The 21,474-nt window shown below is 35.6% G+C and overlaps 1 protein-coding gene across 12 annotated transcripts in view; it reads right to left on the bottom strand.

Annotated features, from left to right (window-relative positions):
• SDCCAG8 (SHH signaling and ciliogenesis regulator SDCCAG8) overlaps positions 1-21,474 on the bottom strand; it is a 319,229-nt gene that overhangs the window by 222,122 nt on the left and 75,633 nt on the right. For all 12 annotated transcript variants that reach the window (XR_013179195.1, XR_013179196.1, XR_013179197.1 and 9 more), the window contains 2 exons: positions 18,971-19,109; positions 3,049-3,201 (listed from right to left, as the gene is read on the bottom strand). Coding sequence is in view for 9 of the 12 variants with exons in the window: in XM_077168479.1 (XP_077024594.1) it covers positions 3,049-3,201; positions 18,971-19,109 (292 nt within the window). In the remaining 3 variants the exon portion in view is untranslated. The remainder of the gene's footprint in view (positions 1-3,048; positions 3,202-18,970; positions 19,110-21,474) is intronic.

The following is a 21,474-nucleotide window of genomic DNA, read 5'->3' as shown; positions in this document are numbered from 1 at the left end:
GAACATAGGAATAAGGATACAGTGTCTTTATTTAAGAACCATACATACTCTTTGAGACCAGTGGAAGAAAGGTTTGTTTGATCTGGAACTAAAATTTTCTGTAGTGCATAATCTAATTCAACCTATTTGTATAGCTCATTTGAACAACTGAAACACAGAAGCACAGACTAAGAAAGAGGTCCTTTAATCCTGTATAGATTATTGTAATGCCTGGAAGCATCCTAGAGTATATTAAGCAGATATTCAAAAAGTATTGGCAAAATTCCCTAAGGAAGGGGAGAAAGATTATGGAACTATTATACCTTATCATCAGAGAATCCCCTGATACTGTGTCAAACTTTAGGGATACCCAAATCAATAGTCCATACCCTCGATGGTTTACCCTTGTGAAACTTATGTAGGTAGTGTAGAAGCTTAGACTACTTATAGGCATGCCTAAGAGTTACTTCTGGAGGACCTCTGTTGTTGCTCAGACGTGGCCTCAGTCTCTCTAAGCCCAACTCTGCAAGTGAAATCATTGTCCTCTCTGCTACATGGGACATAGCATCCAGGGGTGAAAGTCTTCCTGGCAACATGGGAGCAGACTCCCATGGATGAATCCAGACCTGGCACAATTACATCCTGACCAAAACGGGAATGGAAATGTAATTAATAAAGTATGAGTGGCAGAGAGAGTTCAAATAGAGTTCAGAGGCTACTCTGGAGGTTGCTTTTACACAAGCTTCAGGTAGATCTGCTACCTATCATAACCTGCCCACCAGCCAATCCTAAAGAACATCTAGGGTAATATATAAGATTCCACAAGAGTTCCATGCACTAGAACCCTACCAGAAACCTACAACCTCATAGATGGGTGCCTGGTCCAGATAATTCCTGGAACCTAGCTCAGCCTCTCCAGAACATAAGATAGTTCCATCTCCCTATTCCATATTAGTGACAGACACTTACCATACCAAAAATTTAGAATTGCTGTGGCCCAAACAACCCCAAAGAGAGGTATGGAAAGATCAAAGGTGATGGTGGAATTATACATAGAAGATAGGACTTAACAAATGGATATGAATGCTGAATCATTCAATTGTTATCTCTTTTAGTCCCCAGTATTTTAGAGCAGAATTAATAACTTAAATTGTGAAATTGTAACCCCTGTCAAAGTCTGAAATATGTCCTACTACTAACTGGTGCTGTGTTTTGAAATTTATAGCTTTTTTGTATATATGTTATTGTTCACAAAAAAAAGAAGGAAAAAAAAGTCAATTGTAATGATAAAAAAGTATTTAATCCCTCTAGCCTTCTATATTCTGCAGCAGCTAGAAGGAAATACATGAGAGGATCTATGGTAGCCCATGACAAACTTTGGGATGTATCTTGAAAGCACATTTTGAAGAGTGCTTTGAAAACTATTGCTTTTTTATTTCTTTGCTTTGCATATATGTTATATTATACAATAAAAAAAAGTTAAAAAAAAAAAAGATATTCAATGGCTTTCTACCACTTTTGATAAAATGCAGAACCTTAACATAGTTTTGTTTTTGTTTTTCACATGGGCAAGCACCAGAAATCGAACCCGGGTCTTGGGCATGACAGGCAAGAACTCTGCCTGCTGAGCCACCGTGGCCTGCCCTTAACATAGTTTCTAAGGCTGTTCATGATTAGATCCTGCATAGTTCTCCAAATTCATCTCCCGCTACTCTGTCCCTCACTCCCTATGCTCCACTTACCTGGGTCTTCTCTAAATTCCTAGAAGTACTATGCTTTCCAGCTTCACGGTCTTGGATGTGTTGTTTTCCTGGGCCTGAAACTCTCTTTCCCTCAACTCTTTGCCTGACCACTCCCTTCCTAGGCCCCTTCAGATCTCATTTTCAAAATCTCTTTCTTAGGAAAGTCTTCCATTACTGCCTCAATAGGTGAGAGTCCCGTGTCATAAATTCTCACAGTACTCTTATTGTACCTTCAACTCTATCACAATGGTAGTGAAACACTCACTTACGGAAGTGTTTAATGTCTACTTCTCCCACTAATCTGTAGGCTTCATGAGAGAATTGCATTGATCCTGTCACTACCATATCCTCAGGTCCTGGCACACAGAAGGCATTTAATAAATACTTGTTGAATGCTGAATGAATGTTAAGAGAGAGGAATACATATGAGGACTACTAGAAAGTACTGTAAGACCTATGAATATTGACCATAATGATTATACAGAGATGCTATCCTCAAGGTTGTAAAATATTACCAGTTGAGATCACTAATCCAGGACAGAAAAGTTTAGACTGACCTATGGCTGCGTTTTGACAGGCACAATTTAAAAAAAATTTTTTTTCTCTTTGTAGATCTTTTAGGCTTTCACATTGCCTTGCAAGCAGCAGGTACTCAATAGCTATTTGCTAAATAAGTTAATTATCACACACTGGAAAATCAAAACACTGTATTCAGGGCACAAAGTGTGTTTAACACAGTTGCTTTGGTTTCTCTTCCTGGACCACATCTTGCTCAATTTTACTCTGTTGCCTTTTATTTCTCCCTTCCAATTAATTTGGTTATAGTTATTAATGATCATGTAATTTGTCAGAAACTGTCATATGGTATATATGATTTTTTTTTTGGTTACTCAGTTTCTTACAAGTACTGTATCTTTTCCAATATTAATTTGGAGGTGGGAAATGAGATAGGGACATCATCATCCCTGATTCAATCAAGGCTGAAAAAGGTTGAAATAAAATGTGGGTCTCTATAAAGTATCCGCTCCTTTTTAGAACACCATGAGAGGGATTCAGACTGAATGGCAGAACTAAAGTTAATTTCATAATTTTATAGCATGGAATCTAGTTTGGCTATTTGTTCAAAAAAAAATTAGAAAATATAACCATAATGAGAAATAAAAGGAAAAATACAAACAATTATGAAGTCTAACTTACAAGAAATTTGGATATTTATAAGGTGTTAAAATTCAAAGTTCTTTCCAGAATTGCAGCCTATAGAATCATCAATGACATCATCAGAAACATATCTCCTGCAACCTGGATAACAAAACAAGTCCTTCGGTACCTTTGCTCCCATGTCCTCCCTTTCTTTTGTTGTTTCCTTTTTCATCATCTCTTTCTCAAAGGCCCTTTTCTCTTGTTGAGATGCCAGTTCTTTTTCAAGTCGCTCTGCTTGCCTCTCCAGTTCATTCTTCAACTGCTCACACTGAATTAAAGCCTGCCAGAATAAGACAGAGAAAAATGGGAGCTTAGAATTTGGAAAAATTATGTTTTACTTAAAATAGTTAAAACTCACCATAAAATCCATTAGAATAATTTTATATTTGTTGACCAATTCCACTTACTGGTCTAAAAGAGTATTTCAAAGTTATATGTATTCACATCTCAATTTTCATAATTAAGGCTACAGTAAATTCATAAATTAAGAAAATTTAGGTAATGGATCTTGATGAGAGCCACATATGAGCTAAAATCTTGAAAAAGGTGATCAGCAAAACCAAGTGTTCTAGCATTTTCAATAATACACATTGTTTACAGTATATAATTATATAAGTATACAATTTAATAGATTTTTATTTGCTCACGACTGAAAATTACTCTAATACTTTAAATGATGGACAGATAAAAAATTTAAAAATGAGATTTTAAATTTGTCATACATACAGGTATTATTGTTTAATATTAGATAAGTCTAACTATAACTCAGACGAGATTTAGTTCACTCCCTTCACATTATTAACTAATGTAAAACTAGGTAATAATCAAAAGTTAAGGTAAAGAAAGATTCAAAACAACATTCACTACTTAGTTATATGAAGTGAGACTTGTAATCTTGCATTTCAGGTAATTCAAACTTTTATAATTGCAACTACATGATGATACTGTGGGCCAGTGATTGTATACTTCAGAACATTTGTATGGTATGTGAATATATCTCAATAAAACTGCATCTAAAAAAAAAGTTTATAATTGACTCTGAGCTTAAATTTTCCACTCTGCATTTCCAGAATTAAAAACTCTCCAACTTCTTTTCAGCTACATTCATGATATCTTTATGCAGAATATCCAAGAATAAAATATGATTTCAAAATCCCAATTAAATTAAGGTATTTAACATGGAAAATCTGAGACATCCTATGGGTATCTTAGTTTCATTTCAACTGGTTCTTACCTACAACTTCCACCTCACACAACCTTCATTTCCCCTGAATTGGTAGGAAGACAACCAAGTCTCTTATGATTTACATACTGTGTGATTACGTTGGTAGTCACATTGCATGTTAATGGAGACAGAAGTGGTCTCAGCAAGCATTGTAAGTTTTACATGTGGATATGTTTCCCTCCAGTGAAAGCTATAATAAATACAGACAAAATATATCTAGAAAATATTAATTTTCCTCTCTTCATATGAAAAACATTAAACCCCAGTTTCTTTCAAACTCTTCTGGAAAGTTTCCATTCTCCTATGCATAAAGTATGAGGGTAAAGTTCACTTGTCTCAGATTAAATGATGAGCAAATACAGTCATGACTAAAAATGATTCTCCTATGAAGTTAGACTAAATCCAACCCCTGCTGAAATGCCTGGAAAAGAAAAATCCTAATTAGAATTTAAGAAAGTAAAAAAGCACATATTTTTCTATAATTTAAGTCCTCAGAACTTGAAATATTATGAATTAGTGATTACTGTGCTTCAGAATGCAATTGCTTGTCTGAAAAATATTTTATATAAACCTATATGAACCTAATAAAAATGTTTATAACTTTGGTATAATGAATATCACGGGTATGAACGAATAAAGTGATTATTGAATATAAACCAATATATATCCAATCAAAAGGATTTTAATTGAACGAAAATCCAGGAATCAGAATCACTAAGTATAACAACAATAGAATAGACTATTGAAGATCTGAAGATCAGGAAGGCTAACATGAGGAGCAACTAAAGAATCAATTCCAAGCATTCAATCAATTCAAGAACAAGGAACAGTACTGATCTTGGCAGGACAAGAGGCCATGTTAAGGCCATGTTAACAACATGCCAAGTTAAGTTGGTATAGCAAAAGCACACAAAAAAGAAGTTGTAAATCACTTAAAGAAACCATTGCTAAAGCCCTGGCTTTGTGGAGTGCCTTCTCTGTATTGGGACTGGTCACCACCAATGGATAATGATGAATAAGTATAAAAGAACTAGTGAAACTGAATAAAAATTTTTGGTTAATAACTAGATTTTAATATATATGCCTGGTCACCATGAAGAAAATATTAAGGCACAATAACAGTTGAAATTAGGAAAGTGATTTAATCTTTCCAAACATATTTCTCTTATAATGAACCTCACATACAAGAATATTTGGATCTATCAAACAGATATTTATACACTATTTTCATTAAAGCTTTTTATTTAACTCTGGGGCTCCCTCTCCTAGTTTTCAGAATTCCAAGTGATTTGGTATCCCTGCTTATACTCATCTAACCATTCAATAAAGGCATAACTGAATTCTCAAAGGTTAGATCAGTAACTGGTCAATTTTAATTAACTGATAGATTGTCACACCTGAGAAGTCAATTTGGAGCCTGGAGCTGCCATTTCTCCTGGTAGTTCCCAGAATGTATGTGATGGCTTTTTCCCTTCCCTGAATGTAACCCTTTTTCTTCCTCAAAATGGCTGTAGATCTTGGAGAAGGAGTCATATAAATTATACTTTCTCCCCACTTAGCAAACTCAATCCTGAAGGGACCTTTTCCCTTCTAGGAAATTTCTTTACTTATGGCCGTTCTATGCTGGCCACATTAACACTTTCTTCATAAATTATTGGACTTGATATTTCAAGTCCTAGTTTTGTTAAACCAAAGGATATACATTACTGTCTTAATGGGGTCAAAAAATCTTCCAAAACAAAATATAAATCAATTTCATTCTATTTTAAAATAGGTAAACTATTTTAGGACATAAAGTTCTTCCCAAGTGCTAGGGTTAGGTTCCCAGAAACTCATGTGATAGGATTCTTCATGACTACGGAATTAAAGATCAAATAAGAAACATAAGGTTCACACTTAGGAATATGAACTTAAAAACATATGAACATAAAAGTCGGGTTCTGTGAAAAAAAAACACAACATATGAATATGTTTTAACTTTTATGAAACAAAGCCTTCACAATAAAAATAATTATCAATATGTTTGAGGATTCAACTTATGAATAATGCAAACTATTTATTTAAATTTATAATCTTTTGCTTAGTATTTTTTATTCCTGTGCTTGCATTCAATGCTCAATGACTCACTGATTCTTTTTTTTTAACTTTAGGTTTCCAATTCAGATCCCACTGTAATTCAAGAAACAGAATAATTTGGATGGTTGAAAAGGAAAAGAAAAGTTGTGGGTAACATTTATTCAAGCTACTGAGTTGGCTTTATGTTTTGTTTTTTAGTCTTTCTTTAGAGGCTTATCTCCCTATAGATATGCTTATGCTAACTTCCTACATTCAGGCCCCCTCATGAAACTCCCAACAATTTTTTTTTCAATAGAATCAAGCAGTTTAAGACTTGGTTAACTTCTTCATCAGCTTCTTGTAACTTTACTAAAGCATCACTGGAAAAGCCTCTACTTTTCTATCCTTATTTATTCTCAGGTTACATTTTTTTCTCTTTTAAACTTATCCCCAGTTTACTGACTTGAATTTTCAAACAATGAGAAAAACTAACATTAACACTAAACACTTATTCTGTGTCAGAAACTTTGCTAAATGGCTTAGTTTACACAGATTAATCTCCTTGATAATTTTTAAGTGAGTCTCATTACTCAGATGAATATAGTTTACATGGATTAATTACTTTCCTTGATAATTTTTAAGTGAGTCTCATCATTCAGTTGAAGAAATTAAGGTTTTGAGATAGAAAGTAATTTGCCCAAGATCAAAGGTTTAGAAAATAGCAAAGTAGGAATGTAATCCAGTTAATATCACACCAAAATCTATTATCTTAAGCATCTTACTTTACTGCCTCCCATGTACTTGAATCCAAATTTTCAGGGTTGAGGAAAGGGATACAATAGTATATCTGTGCAAACATCATATAAGAGATATAATCCAAAAATCCCTTTTCCTACTAATAATGTACTAGGAACTTAATATTCTTGAATTTATCCCAATATACTAGCTACTGCTATAGAAAAAAAAATTTCTTTTTATTAAATGAATCTTGTTTAAAATTAAGAGGTGCTCTCTTGTTAATATATGGTGGGGTTTAGAAAGTTCATCCTTTAATTAACTTCCAGTCAAAACTCCTTTCTGTATGAAAATCCCCAAATTAAAAGACGATTACTTTTTAAAATATGCTAATATTCTATAGAAATCGGGTTAGATCTCTTACCTTACCAGAAATGCCTACTATCACATCAAGAGAATGAGTTAAATTCTGATCATATATAATACAGTGTTTTCATAGAGACATCATTTAAAAATAATTTGGACTAGCTATAGTAACTGAAGAAACTAGAAATTTAATAACTCTTGGATTAGTTAAAATAATAATTTCAATTTTTAGACAAATTTCTATGTAGGACATTAAAATTTTTTCATGGCATGTATTTCTTTTCTTCCAAAATCCTCATTTTTTCACCTCCATCCGCTATAATTATAAATACATAATATAAAACAATTCCTTCTATTTACTAAGCATGTAATATACAAATGATACACTAGAGGGCAACGCATGTCAATGAACCATCAAAACAACCATCATTTCACAGTACCAAAAGCCAGCAAGTAACTGGTTTTTAAATGAAAATATCTATGCCTTCTGGCTTTTTTTTTTTTTTTTTACATGAGCAGTCACCGGGAATCGAACCCAGGTCCTTTGGCATGGCAGGCAAGCATTCTTGCCTGCTGAGCCACCGTGGCCCGCCCCTTCTGGCTTTTTTATACTCTCAAAAGACAACATTCCTAATATGTTTTATCATTTTGTCAAGATAAAAACTACTAGCTTTCCATTACATTTTGTAAACTGCTTAATAAGCAGTACTTTCATTCATTATTATTAATTCAGTGAAAAAAATGTTGTATATTCATAATACACAATAACTTTTCTAGTGTTTAACTGTTAAAATTTAAAAAGCACTAATTTAAAAAAATGCATGTTAATATTTAAAACTAATAATTGATTTTAATTTAATTCAACAAACATTTATTATATAATTAATAATTATTCTAAATATTTTTTCATGATAACTTCTTCATATTAATACTCATATGAGTACCACGATAGGTGTTACAAGCCCTACCTTTGGGGAATTTGACATTTTTTAATAATGAGAGCTATGTAAAGAGTGTCCAAAATCATGCACTACATCAACAGGAATATACAGGAGGTAGAGATTCATTCAAACAAGAAGGGGTGGGGAAGAGTTCAGGGAAGGCTGCCATCTGAGTTGTGCCTCAAAGACTAAATAGATTTTTCACAGATGAGTATAGGGCAGGAAAGTACAGCATGAACCAATTCAATTGCTGGCCATGTTCTGGAAATAGTATAGGTTATATAAAAAAGTGAAGTAAAAAATAAGGCTAGAGAGGACTTCCGGAGAAGATGGCGGCTTAGTAAGACGCGCGGATCTTAGTGTCTTCTCCAGGACAGCTACTAGGGGAATAGAAACGATACAGAACAGCGCCCAAAGCCACAACAGAGATAAAAAAGACAGCGTACCCCATCCTGGAACAGCTGGCTGGCTGAGAGAAGCCGCTCGGGTGAGATTGCCGAGGCGAGCGGGCCTCACTGGGCGGGGCGGCAAGCAGCCGGAGTCACTCCCTTCCCCCTTCCCGGGCCGGCTGGGAGAATTGGAGAGGCGGTCCCCTGAAACCGTGGCGGCTGGCGCCCACACCACGCACAGCCCCCCGGACCAACTGAGAGGATTGGATCGGAAATCCCCAGGCCGCGGAGAACGGTGACGGGTGGGGGAGGCCCCTTCCAAACGCGTGACTCCCTGGGAACGTGCACTCTCCTGGGCGGGCCGCTGCCGCTGGCGCCCTCCCGCCACACTTGTCGCCCCGGGCCGACTAGGAAATTCGGACGGGCACTTTCCCGGGCTGCGGCGGCCAGCAACCCTCCCCGCGTTCGGACCCCGGGCCGGCTCGCACTCTTCCAAGCCGCTTCGGCTAGCGAACCTCCCGGACGGCGAGAGTTTTCCAAAGTTAAAGGTCTCACAGCACCTTTTACTGGTGGGACCCGCAGACAAACGTGTGCCACGAGCGCCACCTACTGGGCAGGATAAGAAAAACAGAACCCAGAGATTTCACAGAAAAATCTTCCAAACTTTTGGATCCAATACCCAGGGAAATCTGTCTAAATGCGCAGACGCCAACAGAAGATAACAGATCACGCTCAAATAATTGAAAATATGGCCCAGTCAAAGGAACAAACCAACAGTTCAAATGAGATACAGGAGCTGAGACAACTAATGCTGAATATACGAACAGAAATGGAATACCTCTTCAAAAACGAAATCGATAAATTGAGGGAGGACATGAAGAATACATGGGCTGAACATAAAGAAGAAATAGAAAAACTGAAAAAACAAATCACAGAACTTATGGAAGTGAAGGACAAAGTAGAAAAGATAGAAAAAACAATGGATACCTACAATGATAGATTCAAAGAGACAGAAGATAGAATTCGTGATTTGGAGGATGGAACATCTGAATTCCAAAAACAAACAGAAACTATCGGGAAAAGAATGGAAAAATTTGAACAGGGTATCAGGGAACTCAAGGACAATATGAACCGCACAAATATACGTGTTGTGGGTGTCCCAGAAGGAGAAGAGAAGGGAAAAGGAGGAGAAAAACTAATGGAAGAAATTTTCACTGAAAACTTCCCAACTCTTATGAAAGACCTAAAATTACAGATCCAAGAAGTGCAGCGCACCCCAAAGAGATTAGACCCAAATAGGCGTTCTCCAAGACACGTACTAGTTAGAATGTCAGAGGTCAAAGAGAAAGAGAGGATCTTGAAAGCAGCAAGAGAAAAACAATCCATCACATACAAGGGAAACCCAGTAAGACTATGTGTAGATTTCTCAGCAGAAACCATGGAGGCTAGAAGACAGTGGGATGATATATTTAAATTACTAAAAGAGAAAAACTGTCAACCAAGACTCCTATATCCAGCAAAATTGTCCTTCAAAAATGAGGGAGAAATTAAAACATTCTCAGACAAAAAGTCACTGAGAGAATTTGTGACCAAGAGACCAGCTCTGCAAGAAATACTAAAGGGAGCACTAGAGTCAGAACCAAAAAGACAGAAGAGAGAGGTATGGAGAAGAGTGTAGAAAGAAGGAAAGTCAGATATGATATATATAATACAAAAGGCAAAATGGTAGAGGAAAATATTATCCAAACAGTAATAACACTAAATGTTAATGGACTGAATTCCCCAATCAAAAGACATAGAATGGCAGAATGGATTAAAAAACAGGATCCTTCTATATGCTGTCTACAGGAAACACATCTTAGACCCAAAGATAAACATAGGTTGAAAGTGAAAGGTTGGGAAAAGATATTTCATGCAAATAACAACCAGAAAATAGCAGGAGTGGCTATACTAATATCCAACAAGTTAGACTTCAAATGTAAAACAGTTAAAAGAGACAAAGAAGGGCACTATATACTAATAAAAGGAACAATTAAACAAGAAGACATAACAATCATAAATATTTACGCACCGAACCAGAATGCCCCAAAATACGTGAGGAATACACTGCAAACACTGAAAAGGGAAATAGACACATATACCATAATAGTTGGAGACTTCAATTCCCCACTCTCATCAATGGACAGAACATCCAGACAGAGGATCAATAAAGAAATAGAGAATCTGAATATTACTATAAAGGAGCTAGACTTAACAGACATTTATAGGACATTAAATCCCACAACAGCAGGATACACATTTTTCTCAAGTGCTCATGGATCATTCTTAAAGATAGACCATATGCTGGGTCACAAAGCAAGTCTTAACAAATTTAAAAAGATTGAAATCATACACAACACTTTCTCGGATCATAAAGGAATAAAGTTGGAAATCAATAATAGGCGGAATGCCAGAAAATTCACAAATACGTGGAGGTTCAACAACACACTCTTAAACAACGAGTGGGTCAAAGAAGAAATTGCAAGAGAAATTAGTAAATACCTCGAGGCAAATGAAAATGAAAACACAACATATCAAAACTTATGGGATGCAGCAAAGGCAGTGCTAAGAGAGAAATTTATTGCCCTAAATGCCTATATCAGAAAAGAAGAAAAGGCAAAAATGCAGGAATTAACTGTCCACTTGGAAGAACTGGAGAAAGAACAGCAAACTAACCCCAAAGCAAGCAAAAGGAAAGAAATAACAAAGATTAGAGCAGAAATAAATGAAATTGAAAACATGAAAACAACAGAGAAAATCAATAAGGCCAGAAGTTGGTTCTATGAGAAAATCAATAAGATTGATGGGCGCTTATCAAGATTGTCAAAAAGAAGAAGAGAGAGGATGCAAATAAATAAGATCAGAAATGGAAGAGGAGACATAACTACTGACCTCACAGAAATAAAGGAGGTAATAACAGGATACTATGAACAACTTTACGCTAATAAATACAACAATTTAGATGAAATGGACGGGTTCCTGGAAAGACATGAACAACCAACTTTGACTCAAGAAGACATAGATGACCTCAACAAACCAATCACAAGTAAAGAAACTGAATCAGTCAGTAAAAAACTTCCCAAAAAGAAAAGTCCAGGACCAGACGGCTTCACATGTGAATTCTACCAAACATTCCAGAAAGAATAAGCACCAACCCTGCTCAAACTCTTCAAAAAAATTGAAGAGGAGGGAAAACTACCTAATTCATTCTATGAAGCCAACATCACCCTCATACCAAAACCAGGCAAAGATATTACAAAAAAAGAAAACTACAGGCCAATCTCTCTAATGAATATAGATGCAAAAATCCTCAATAAAATTCTAGCAAATCGTATCCAACAGCACATTAAAAGAATTATACATCATGACCAAGTAGGATTCATCCCAGGTATGCAAGGATGGTTCAACATAAGAAAATCAATTAATGTAATACACCATATCAACAAATCAAAGCAGAAAAATCACATGATCATCTCAATTGATGCAGAGAAGGCATTTGACAAGATTCAACATCCTTTCCTGTTGAAAACACTTCAAAAGATAGGAATACAAGGGAACTTCCTTAAAATGATAGAGGGAATATATGAAAAACCCACAGCTAATATCATCCTCAATGGGGAAAAATTGAAAATTTTCCCCCTAAGATCAGGAACAAGACAAGGATGTCCACTATCACCACTATTATTCAACATTGTGTTGGAGGTTCTAGCCAGAGCAATTAGACAAGAAAAAGAAATACAAGGCATCAAAATTGGAAAGGAAGAAGTAAAACTATCACTGTTTGCAGACGATATGATACTATACATCGAAAACCCGGAAAAATCCACAACAAAACTACTACAGCTAATAAATGAGTACAGCAAAGTAGCAGGTTACAAGATCAACATTCAAAAATCTGTAGCATTTCTATACACTAGTAATGAACAAGCTGAGGGGGAAATCAAGAAACGAATCCCATTTACAATTGCAACTAAAAGAATAAAATACCTAGGAATAAATTTAACCAAAGAGACAAAAAACCTATATAAAGAAAACTACAAAAAACTGTTAAAAGAAATCACAGAAGGCCTAAATAGATGGAAGGGCATACCATGTTCATGGATTGGAACACTAAATATAGTTAAGATGTCAATCCTACCTAAATTGATTTACAGATTCAATGCAATACCAATCAAAATCCCAACAACTTATTTTTCAGAAATAGAAAAACCAATAAGCAAATTTATCTGGAAGGGCAGGGTGCCCCGAATTGCTAAAAACATCTTGAGGAAAAAAAACGAAGCTGGAGGTCTCGCGCTGCCTGACTTTAAGGCATATTATGAAGCCACAGTGGTCAAAACAGCATGGTATTGGCATAAAGATAGATATATCGACCAATGGAATCGAATAGAGTGCTCAGATATAGACCCTCTCATCTATGGACATTTGATCTTTGATAAGGCAGTCAAGCCAACTCACCTGGGACAGAACAGTCTCTTCAATAAATGGTGCCCAGAGAACTGGATATCCATATGCAAAAGAATGAAAGAAGACCCATCTCTCACACCCTATACAAAAGTTAACTCAAAATGGATCAAAGATCTAAACATTAGGTCTAAGACCATAAAACAGTTAGAGGAAAATGTTGGGAGATATCTTATGGATCTTACAACTGGAGGCGGTTTTATGGACCTTAAACCTAAAGCAAGAACACTGAAGAAGGAAATAAATAAATGGGAGCTCCTCAAAATTAAGCACTTTTGTGCATCAAAGAACTTCATCAAGAAAGTAGAAAGACAGTCTACACAATGGGAGACAATATTTGGAAATGATATATCAGATAAAGGTCTAGTGTCCAGAATTTATAAAGAGATTGTTCATCTCAACAACAAAAAGACAGCCAACCCAATTACAAAATGGGAAAAAGACTTGAACAGACACCTATCAGAAGAGGAAATACAAATGGCCAAAAGGCACATGAAGAGATGCTCAATGTCCCTGGCCATTAGAGAAATGCAAATCAAAACCACAATGAGATATCATCTCACACCCACCAGAATGGCCATTATCAACAAAACAGAAAATGACAAGTGCTGGAGAGGATGCGGAGAAAGAGGCACACTTATCCACTGTTGGTGGGAATGTCAAATGGTGCAACCACTGTGGAAGACAGTTTGGCAGTTCCTCAAAAAGCTGAATATAGAATTGCCATACGACTCAGCAATACCATTGCTGGGAATCTACTCAAAGGACTTAAGGGCAAAGACACAAACGGACATTTGCACACCAATGTTTATAGCAGCGTTATTTACAATTGCAAAGAGATGGAAACAGCCGAAATCTCCATCAACAGAAGAGTGGCTAAACAAACTGTGGTATATACATACGATGGAATACTATGCAGCTTTAAGACAGGATAAACTTATGAAGCATGTAATAACATGGATGGACCTAGAGAACATTATGCTGAGTGAGTCTAGCCAAAAACTAAAGGACAAATACTGTATGGTCCCACTGATGTGAACAGACATTCGAGAATAAATTTGGAATATGTCATTGGTAACAGAGTCCAGCAGGAGGTAGAAACAGGGTAAGATAATGGGCAATTGGAGTTGAAGGGATACAGACGGTGTAACAGGACTAGATACAAAAACTCAAAAATGGACAGCACAATAATACCTAATTGTAAAGTAATCTTGTTAAAACACTGAATGAAGCTGCATCTGAGCTATAGGTTTTTGTTTTGTTTTGTTTTGTTTTGATTTTACTATTATTACTTTTATTTTTGTCTCTATATTAACATTCTATATCTTTTTCGGTTATGTTGCTAGTTCTTCTAAACCGATGCAAATGTACTAAGAAATGATGATCATGCATCTATGTGATGATGTTAAGAATTACTGATTGCATATGTGAATGGTATGATTTCTAAATGTTGGGTTAATTTCTTTTTTTCCGTTAATTAAAAAAAAAAAAAAAAAGAGAAGGGGTAATTGGAGCTGAAGGGATACAGACTGTACAACGGGACTGGATATAAAAACTCAGAAATGGACAGCACAATACTACCCAATTGTAATGCAATTATGTTAAAACACTGAATGAAGCTGCATGTGATGCATAGGTTTTTTTTTTGTTTTTTTTTTTCTTTCTATTATTGTTTTAATTCTTATTCTGTTGTCTTTTTATTTCTTTTTCTAAATCGATGCAAATGTACTAAGAAATGATGAATATGCAACTATGTGATGTTATTAAGAATTACTGATTGTACATGTAGAATGGAATGATTTCTAATTGTTTTGTTAATTCTTTTTTTATTAATAAAAATAAAAAAATAAATAAATAAATAAATAAATAAATAAATAAGGCTAGAAAAGTTAGAGTGGGAGCAGATTGTGAAAGATCTCAATGGTCATGTTAAGGAATTTGTCTTTTATACTACTGTAAAAGGGAAACTACCTGAACAGGTAGATTTAATTCAGGAAGAGTGCATCAGCAATGTGAAAGACTTACTAGAATTAGAAGAGACCCAAGGGATACTCTTAGAATAGTCTGCATAGGTTGCATAAGAATAAGTGAAGAAATGAACAGAGCAAGAGGATAGGAATAGAACCGTGGGGTATAGATATTTAAGGGACTCTAAAGAGAGAATTAGAACTTGAGAATGAGGGAAGAGGAAGAATCAAGATATTTTAAAGGTTACAAGCCAGGGCTGCTAAGACAGTGATATTATTATCTGAAAAACATAATACAGGAAACAACAGAAGAAAAGGGAGTAGACTGAAGGGCAGAGAGAATTATTAATTTGGCTGTTTCGAATTTCCAGTGTTAGAGGAATATCATCCATGTAGTAGCACCAAAAAAAATGTAGGTCTGGGGCCTAGGAGAGCAGCGAGAGCTAAACATGAATGTAGGGGTTATTCAAATGAAGGTTATAGCTTGGCCATTAGAGGAGAAACAAATGCCTTGGAATCAGGTTAACATGGGAGAAGGGCTAGGGATTAAATCTGAGGAGTATCTACAGTCAAGGTTTATATGAAATAAATTTAAAGAGACTTTAAAGGAGTAGACAAGAAACATACAAAGAGGACCCACAAGAGTAAGCTATCAGAGATATCAAGGGAAAGACAATGTTATGATAGGGCAGTTAATGGCTTCTGAAACTAAAGAATAGGAGTAGAATAGGATTGAGATGAGGTGATAGGTTTGGTAAACATGAAATAACAGGTGTCCCTTAAGTGAGCAATTCAGTAGCATAAAATAAGACTACAGTTTTGTTCAAAACCTGACTGCAATATGTTGAGAAGTGAATGGAAGGCTTTGAAGGTAGACACTATTTTGAAAGATCTGCTAATGAAGTTATGAATAGGAGTTGGTAAATTGAGTGGAAGCTGATCACATGAAATCTGCTTTTTATTTGGTTAAATAAGAATAATATCTATTCATAGAATGAGAGAGAAAACAGTAGAGAGTGAGGAATGAAGATGCCAGAAAGACATGATGACAAATGTCTCCAGGTTTCTGACACCCTTTAGTAGGAGACATCAAGAGCTTAGGAAAAAAGTTTCATCTTGGAAATAAGAGAGCCAGATAAGCAAGAAAAAAAATGAGTAGAAGACACACTTGAGGGATGAAATGTTCGAGGAAACCTTGTCAGCTGGTCTTGATCTCTGCAAGGTAAAAAGTAAGTCACCTGTTTCAAGTGAGGTAGTAGAGTATTGCTGGAAGAATAAGGAGGTGAAAAGGCCAAGAAGAACTTCTATGTAAAGTAAAAAAGGTGTCAACTGTAAAGAAAAGAATTGATAATCAGTATCAATGGCCCGAAAGTGACCAGTATTACTTTCCAGTGGAGTTCATTCAGTGGCTTTCTAAAATGACTTTCTTCAGCAACGCTTGATGGGCTGAAGATAGCAATAAAAAAAAGTGATTTGGTTTAATTTTCACTGGGGATGATAGGTAAAGTAGGTAAACCAGAAAGATACGAAGAAAGGAATTCTAGAATGTTAGTGAGATCTGCAATTCCCTTAGCGGATATTTACTGAGTATCTCTTATGTGCGAGGCACTATGCACGGTGCTAGAGATTAATAATAAACAAGACAGATAACTATCTTAGTCAGAGATTTTAAAATTTAAAGGATACAGAAAAATAAAAACGCAACGACAATAATTTTGACCACAATGAATAGTACAACATACTACAGAGCAAAGGTTCTCAGCTACGGGTGATATGGCAATGTCTAGAGACATTTTTGGTTGGCACAACGTGGGGAGGGGTGCTACTATAATCTAATAGGTAGAGGCCAGGGATGTAGCTAAACTTAATCTTACAATATGCAGCAAAACCTCCAAAACAGAAAATGCCAAGGTTAAGAAACCCTGCTATAAAGGCACATAAGAGGTACATCAAATCTAGACATGGGAGATCAGAGATTTTCTAGAGAAAATAGCATGTAGGCTAAGCCTTAAAGGATAGAGAAAATATCCAGACAGTGAAGTAGAAAAGAATATGCATGGTAAATACAAAGACCTAGAGGCTGGAAAGCTTGTGGCATAATCAGGAAGATTAATAACCATCATCACAACCAACATTTCTTGAGGAATAATTTTGTGCCATCATTTCTACAAGATAGCTGATGTACATTTTAAAATGTAACCCTCATTAACAATCCTAAGAGGCAGATATTACCTCCATTTTACAGATGAGGAAAAACTAAGGCACAAAGAAGTTAAATAACTTGCCCAAGGTCATACAGCTAGTGAATAGCGGGGCCAGGAGCTGAATCTAGGTCTGGCTAATTCTAATGAGCTCATGCTTTTCACTGAAGGAGAAAAACTTTCTCACTGAAGGTGGCTCAGTCTACTGGAGGACAGGTGTACAAAGAGTACAATAAGATGACACTGGAAGACCATATAAGCATATTTGGAGTTTGGAGTTCTTCCTGAAGGTAGTGGGAAATCACTGGAGATATTGGAAAGTCATCTAATCAAATCTGCCTTTAAGAAAGATCACTTCTGGCTATAGTGTAGAGAATAAACTAAAGGAGTGGAGACCGATTAGGAGGCAGCTGTAATACAGAAGTTCAGAGATTATGGTACTCTGAACAAGAAAGGCAACAGTGAGGAAAGAATTTAAGAAGGCATTAATAATGAAGGCAGTGAGGGTCAAATGAGTTAGGGATGGATTGGATAGAGGTAAATGTATAGAAAAGAGAACTGACACAATGGGTTTACAATTAGCATGATACTCATAGATTCTAAACAGTTAGTGTAGAGAAGTATTCTAGAAGTATAAGGCTATGACTGAGCAAAGGTTTAACGCAGAATTAAAGAGCTCAATTTTAAAGAAACACTCATGTTCCTTTAAGGATAAGGCTAGGATTGAGCAAAGGTTTAACACAGAATTAAAGAGCTCAATTTTAAAGAAATTTTAATGTTCCTTTATGATTTAGACCAGTGCTATCCAACAGAACCCTCTGTGATGACAGAAATGTTCTACATCTGTGTTGTTCACATGGTAGTCACTAGTTACATGTGGCAATAATGCGCTTGAAGGGTGACTAGTGTGTCTAGAGAAACAAATTTCTAATTTTATTTAATTTTGATTAGTTTAAATATAAATAGCTAGGAAAATATATAGCAACTTTAAGGGATTAAAGCGTGGCCTCCAAACACAGCAATGAATTACAGTAACCTCCTATTTATCCTCCTATATTCTTAACATCACACAGAAATAACCCAATATAAAGTGCTTAGAATACTAACACAAGGTAAATCATCAGTAACAGTTAACTCTATTGTCAGTATTGTTAAATATCTTTGATTTAGCGTATGAAAGATCCAGACTCTTAGCTAACAATGCAATTTAAACAGAACTATCTATTTCTGAGGTATATTTGGATGTTCTCACATTTTCCCATGTATTGAGGAAAGACATTTGTCTTTAGTCACACATGAACATACACAAACTAGTGACTATGGATGTTTAAATTTTCAAAGCATTAACAAAGATCAGCAAATAAAAAGATTAAGCATAAAAATCTCTTAATGTACTTTATAGTGTTATACTGTATTCTGTGAATAGTGTTATAACAGGAATGTTTACAGAAGAATAAGAATTCTTCAAATAGCAAATTTGCTTAAGTGAGAAAAATCAACCTTAACAGATTGATACTCAGCCTGTGTGTTTGGAAAAGAGTTCAGTAATTGAATAATAACCAAAGAAATACCTAGACCAAAAAAGGAGGAGGAGGAAGAAGAGTGGGAGGCAGGAGAAATTAAATTATACCATGTCTTTATTTTAATCTTATTAGGGATGGACTTGCCTTGGTTTTTTCAAAATTGGCTTCCTCAGTCATTTGCACAGCTTGTTTCACCTGTTCATAAGCACTTGCTTCTCTTTGCTGCACATCTGTCAAACTGCTCCTTATGGAAACTAGTGCAGACATTAAGTCATCTCTTTCTCTGTCAGCAAAAAAAAAGAACATTCAAAACAAGAAATGACCAAACCTCTGTGTACTCATAAGTCAGGAAGCAAAAACCATTAATATGTATTAGAAGAGCCAGGTGGGCCAGCTCAGCACATACTAAAATGCACCCCAGAGAAGGACCCTCTGTCCGACTTGGCGAGACACAAGCAGAACAGCCAGAAAAACAGCGTTCATGGCAGGCCTGCATCTGGGTGGGACAATAACTTATTCTGAAGAGGGACTGCTCCATTGAGGGATGCAGATAAAAGCCAGAAAAGTGAAAATTGGTTTAAAAAAAAAAAAGTAAGGCTGGAAAGGGAAAAAAAGGCAAATAAAGTAGGGAAGGTGGGGGATTGTATCTCAATGTGGAAGTAACATTTTAAGAAGGGACTTCTAAGGCTTTGTTTACACTGCTGATTCTCCTTCCATTTACTTGAGCAAAATATACATCCTTTCCTTTTTTTCTTCCTCCATAATCCTCTTTTACGCCCTCCCATTTCATTTAAGACTGTCCTTCACTTATTTGTGAACACATTCTATTCTTTCAACAGATAGTACTGCTGATCCGATCAAATGCTCTGGTGAGACACATAACTCACAATTTTACCAAATTTTATCCTACAGAATAGGATCATTGCCCAACCCTACCCCATGCTTAATAATTCACAGAAGTACCCCTAAGCTAAGCTATTTATTGTGCATAGAAATGAACTTAATGCCAAAATGCTTTGGCATGTGAATTAGCAAGGATCCAATCTCATGGGTTTAAAAAAGAAAAAAAAAAAAAAAACCACAATAAAAATATTCCAGATAACTGGAATTTATCCATTGATAAAAATGGCCAGTAGACCAAAAGGAGAGTGAGGGAATTGAGATAACCTGTACACTGAACAACTATACAAAGCACATTTAAAATAAACAGCCAGGAATGTGGATAAAGGAAGAAGCAATAATTGCATTAAGCACTTCACAGAGGTGTTAAAAAGTTATTTACAAAGAGGAAGGATTTTTGGAATTCATTTCTTAGATATTTAATCTTTACCTATAAAATAAAGCATAAAAGTTTATGTTTGATTGTTTTATATGCTATTCCATGCTCTGTAAAAGACTTCCAGGTTTTAAACTAGTTTCAAATTCAGTTTAAACAACTACTTGCATTTTCCATTTTAATTGTCCAGTTCTAACCTATCAGCCATGAGGCAACTGTGATTTATTTTTAATTTAGTTAACTTTAAGGAGTCATAGTTTAATAGATGATAAACTCTAATTTCAACTGATCTCAGAGTTAGCCATTGACTACATAAATATCTCTGAAAGGTAAAATAATTTAAACTAATTGTGGTATTTGGAAAGCACCCATATTTTAAGAAAAATATTATACTGAACAATGTTGTAATTATTAGCAGCTTCATAAAAGCTCTTCTGTTAAAAAAAGGGGGAGAGAATAAATGGCTGTAAATATAAAATTCATTAGAGCATGAGGAGCTTACTTTTAGAATTCCCTGATGTGTTTCTGCTTAAAATTGAGAAAATTAATTTAATTTGCTTAAACTTTTAATTCAAAGGAAATGAAAAAGGAATAAATTATTTTGATCAGATTTAATCAAACACAAATATAATATAATGAAAGAAAGTAAGATTAAATTATTCTAATTACCTAACAAATAAACTAAAGGCAATCAAAATTGAAATTATATTTATCTTCCTTTCCAAAAAAGTCCTATAACATAAGGAGACTAGCTTAAAGTAGAATATGTAATCTAGCTAGGACTTGTGATTCTAGAAGAAAATTAAAATCCACTCGGTAAGAGTAGCAAGTCAATATAGTCATCTTTCTTAAAGTTCTAAAACCTACTGAAAAGCAAAAGTAGTTATAATTTAATGATATTCTTATTTGATCCTAATATAATACTATCACCAAAACCAAAGCTCCACATAAAAAACATTAACAGAATTCTGGCCAAGATGGCGGCTGAGCAAGCTGTGGGATTTAGTTCCTCCTCCAGAACAGCTACTAAATAACAGTACAGAACAGCTCCTGGGGTCACGTCAGTGACTGGACACACAGCGTACCCGAGTCTAGACCTGCTGGACCGGCTGCAAGCTCCCCCAGAACTATGAGTTCCCCAAGCCATGGCGGCTGGCGCCCCTCCCCCACCGGCTCCTTCCCAGAGGGGAAAGGAAAGGGACTTTACCAGCAAAAGGAGATGAACACAGCTAAGCTTCAAATACAGAATTAATTCACACATTCTGACTCTTAAAAATAGGCCCCCAGCTCAGGTGAACCTGGTCAAAGTGGAGGTAGCTGATTTTTGCGCCAGCACCGAGGGGGCAGGGGTGACAGAAAAAGAAACAGATGT

This window comes from Tamandua tetradactyla, chromosome 7, assembly GCF_023851605.1.
Source record: "Tamandua tetradactyla isolate mTamTet1 chromosome 7, mTamTet1.pri, whole genome shotgun sequence".
In the NCBI taxonomy this organism is placed as follows: Eukaryota; Metazoa; Chordata; class Mammalia; order Pilosa; family Myrmecophagidae; genus Tamandua; species Tamandua tetradactyla.
This window is presented reverse-complemented; position numbering and strand designations above follow the sequence as displayed.